General features: G+C 42.2%; 1 protein-coding gene across 2 annotated transcripts in view; it reads left to right on the forward strand.

Moving 5' to 3' along the window:
* The window catches only part of EPG5 (ectopic P-granules autophagy protein 5 homolog), a 51,131-nt gene that overhangs the window by 18,505 nt on the left and 29,655 nt on the right, over nt 1-2,971 (forward strand). For both annotated transcript variants that reach the window (XM_017743696.1, XM_017743695.1), the window contains exons 15-17: nt 1-261; nt 2,122-2,262; nt 2,662-2,806. In XM_017743696.1, coding sequence (XP_017599185.1) covers nt 1-261; nt 2,122-2,262; nt 2,662-2,806 — 547 coding nt within the window. The remainder of the gene's footprint in view (nt 262-2,121; nt 2,263-2,661; nt 2,807-2,971) is intronic.

Consider the following 2,971-nt stretch of genomic DNA (forward strand, 5'->3'; position numbering starts at 1 on the left):
GGTCTCCTCCTGGGCCAGCATCGTTCGCTACGGGGAAACACCAGAGACTTCCTTCAATCAGTGGGCATGGAGTTTGATTTTGAGGCTGAAGCTGCACAGGAATGACCGTGGGGTGCAGCAGAGTGGGCTGGCTGTCCCCGTGTACGACACTGCGCTGGACACGGCCGAGTCGGTCATGCTGCACCCCCTGCTCAAGGCTGTGAAGGCAAACATCCCCATCGGCTGCTACCTGGCACTGGCAATGACCACCCTGGGGCACAGGTGAGGGCTTTCTGGGTGTTTGCCTTGGGTGGATGGCCCCAGGGACTGAGCAGCCTCTTTAATGCTTAGCTGAGGGTTGTTAACAACTCTGTGCATGTTTAAAGAGCGAAGGACTTGTGATGCAAGGGATCAAGCAGCTTGTCAGGGACAGCATCTCTGATGAGGAGGAGCTGGGCCTGGTTAGTCTGGAGAAGAGAAGAATGAGAGGGGGATCTCTTTAATGGAGATAGCCATCTCAAAGGGGTGTCCAGAGAATGGTGCTGGACTCTTTTCAGTGGTGTCCAGCAACTGCATGAGGAGCAATGGCCACAACTAAAACACAAGAAGTTTCAGCTCAGCATGGGGAAGAACTTCTTTGCATTGAGGATGGCAGAGAGCTGAAACAGCTGCCCATGGAGGTCATGGATTCTCTCTCTCTGTAGACATTCCAAACCCACCTGAACTCGTTCCTTTGTCTCTTGCTCTGGGTGACCCTGCCTTGGAGGGGTTTGGACTGGATAATCTCAAGGTCTCTTGCAACCCCCATACTCTGTGCTTCTGTGACTGTAGTTGCACAGAATCCCAGAATCACTTAGGTTGGAAAAGACCTCCAAGGTCATTGAGTCCAACCTGTGACCAATCCCCACTTTGTCACCCAGTCCAGAGCACTGAGTGCCATGTCCAGTCATTCCTTAGACACCTTCAGGGATGGGGAATCCACTGCCTCCCTTGACAGCTGTTCCACTGCTTAATAGTCCTTTCTGTGAAGAAATTCTTCCTGAATTATTTCAAACAACTTGCTATTTATTTTACTAACAGTATTTTTTGCCTTCTGCACTTTAGGGTCATAAGAAATAGGACTGAAACTAGGGGTTAACGTAATTTCTCTGGACAGGAGTAGCTTTGAACCACACTTACTGAAAGGGTTGTTCTGGAGGTCATTTCTTTTATTAGGGCAGAACAGCATTCAGAAAATAGGGAGGAGAAAAAACCCACTCACTCTGGGAATGGTAAATAAAGAGCATTGTAAGAGCAGTGAACCTCTTAGCCATGATTGTGTTCCAACACAGTCTTTTCCAGTGCTTTTAGCAAATTTGTAAGTAAGGCTTTTGGATGTATTCAAATGTACTTGTTGATTAAGGTACAGAGCCACACAAAATTTGATCAATTCTCACCAGAACTTTTTTCCTTGACTCTGTGATCTCTTTAGTTATGCGTTATACTATTCAAAATTTTCAGTAACTTGTTTTCTACATATAATATTATGTTACTCTTTAAATGAAAAATTATCTGGGCTTTCTTCTCCTTACCCAAGAAAGCCATGGCTTGAGGGTAAGATTGTGTCATAGATACTTCCAAGCACTGGAGTAGTTTGAGACTGATATGAAGGTATTTTGGGTTGAGAGTGGAAATTTTTCTATAACTTTGAGCATGGAATAAAAAACCGAAGAATCTCTTTAGTCTGTTCCAGTGCACCTTCTGTGTTTGGCCTTTGGCTCTCCCTTTCCCTGGAGAGGGAGGCAAGTTGTCCAGGTTAGGCAAGAACAGTGAGCTTTAAAGTGATAGAAACTTGATGAAGACTTGCATCTCCAGTGAGTTTTGGAAGACAGGACACTGATGCCTGGAAGAGAATTTGTGAAGGAAGGAGATACTTAGCAAATATTTGAGAAGGAAATACTAAGAAAATTACTCAGCGATTGAGTGACTCCTGCAGCTGAAGAAAAAACCTCTGGATTTAGCTACTTAGGTTTTCAAAATAAAGTGTAAAGTTATAAATGTATTTACATCTCAGTTCATAAAAATGAAATCAAAACCTTGTCCTCCTTTCTGCTGAAAATCAATGTTTTTTTCTTAATTTTATTTTTGTTTGTTTTCTGACAGCATTGAGAAGTTCTGTGCTGAAGGGATCCCTCTTTTGGGTGTACTTGTCCAGAATAGACATCTGAGAACAGTAGTCCATGTGCTGGATAAAATTTTACCCATGTTTTATTCTTGCCAGTATTACCTCCTGAAGAATGAACAGTAAGCATGATATGTTCATAATATGTTCTTTTAAAAATTTTATATATTTATTTACTTAATTTATTAATAGTTGCAGCGGAAGTTAATCATAATGTTTTGGTTTAGACCGCCTGACAGTCTCTCAGACAAATCCTGAGTAAGATTTGGGTGCTGATGTAGATCAAGAACTGTGTTTAGTCCTGATGAGCTGCCTTGAATTACAGTCTGCTGTGAAATGTTCATACTGTGCCCATTGTATTGCTAAACTGGAGCAATTAAATCTGCGCTGTGGTTGTGAATCAAAGCCTTTCTATATGTATCTCACTGGTGCTATTGAGCTGGTTTAAAATTCTCTGGAAGCAGGTTTTCTATTTATTATTCAGTAGGAGATATTTTAATTTCGTTTGTTGACATCCCTAGGTTTTTATCTTACGTTGAACTGTTCCTTCATCTGGATAGTGGAGTCCCTCAAGGAGTGACCCAGCAGGTTACCCATAAAGTGACACAGCACTTGACAGGAGTGAAGTATGGAGAAAACGTTAAGCTGCTCAGTAGTATGATACAGGTAAAAAGATTATTTAAAAAAGTAAAGGAGGGGAGAGTGTTTAAAAGCAGGCTTATTTGACTGAGCTAGTGTTAAAGGTTAGAAAGGATACTAAACCTGGCAGTTCAGTCACAGAGTACCTGGTATCAAATATTAGTAGTTGGGCTTGGTTTCCTGAAATTCTCC

This window comes from Corvus brachyrhynchos, unplaced genomic scaffold (assembly GCF_000691975.1).
Source record: "Corvus brachyrhynchos isolate BGI_N302 unplaced genomic scaffold, ASM69197v1 scaffold8, whole genome shotgun sequence".
Classification (NCBI taxonomy): Eukaryota; Metazoa; Chordata; class Aves; order Passeriformes; family Corvidae; genus Corvus; species Corvus brachyrhynchos.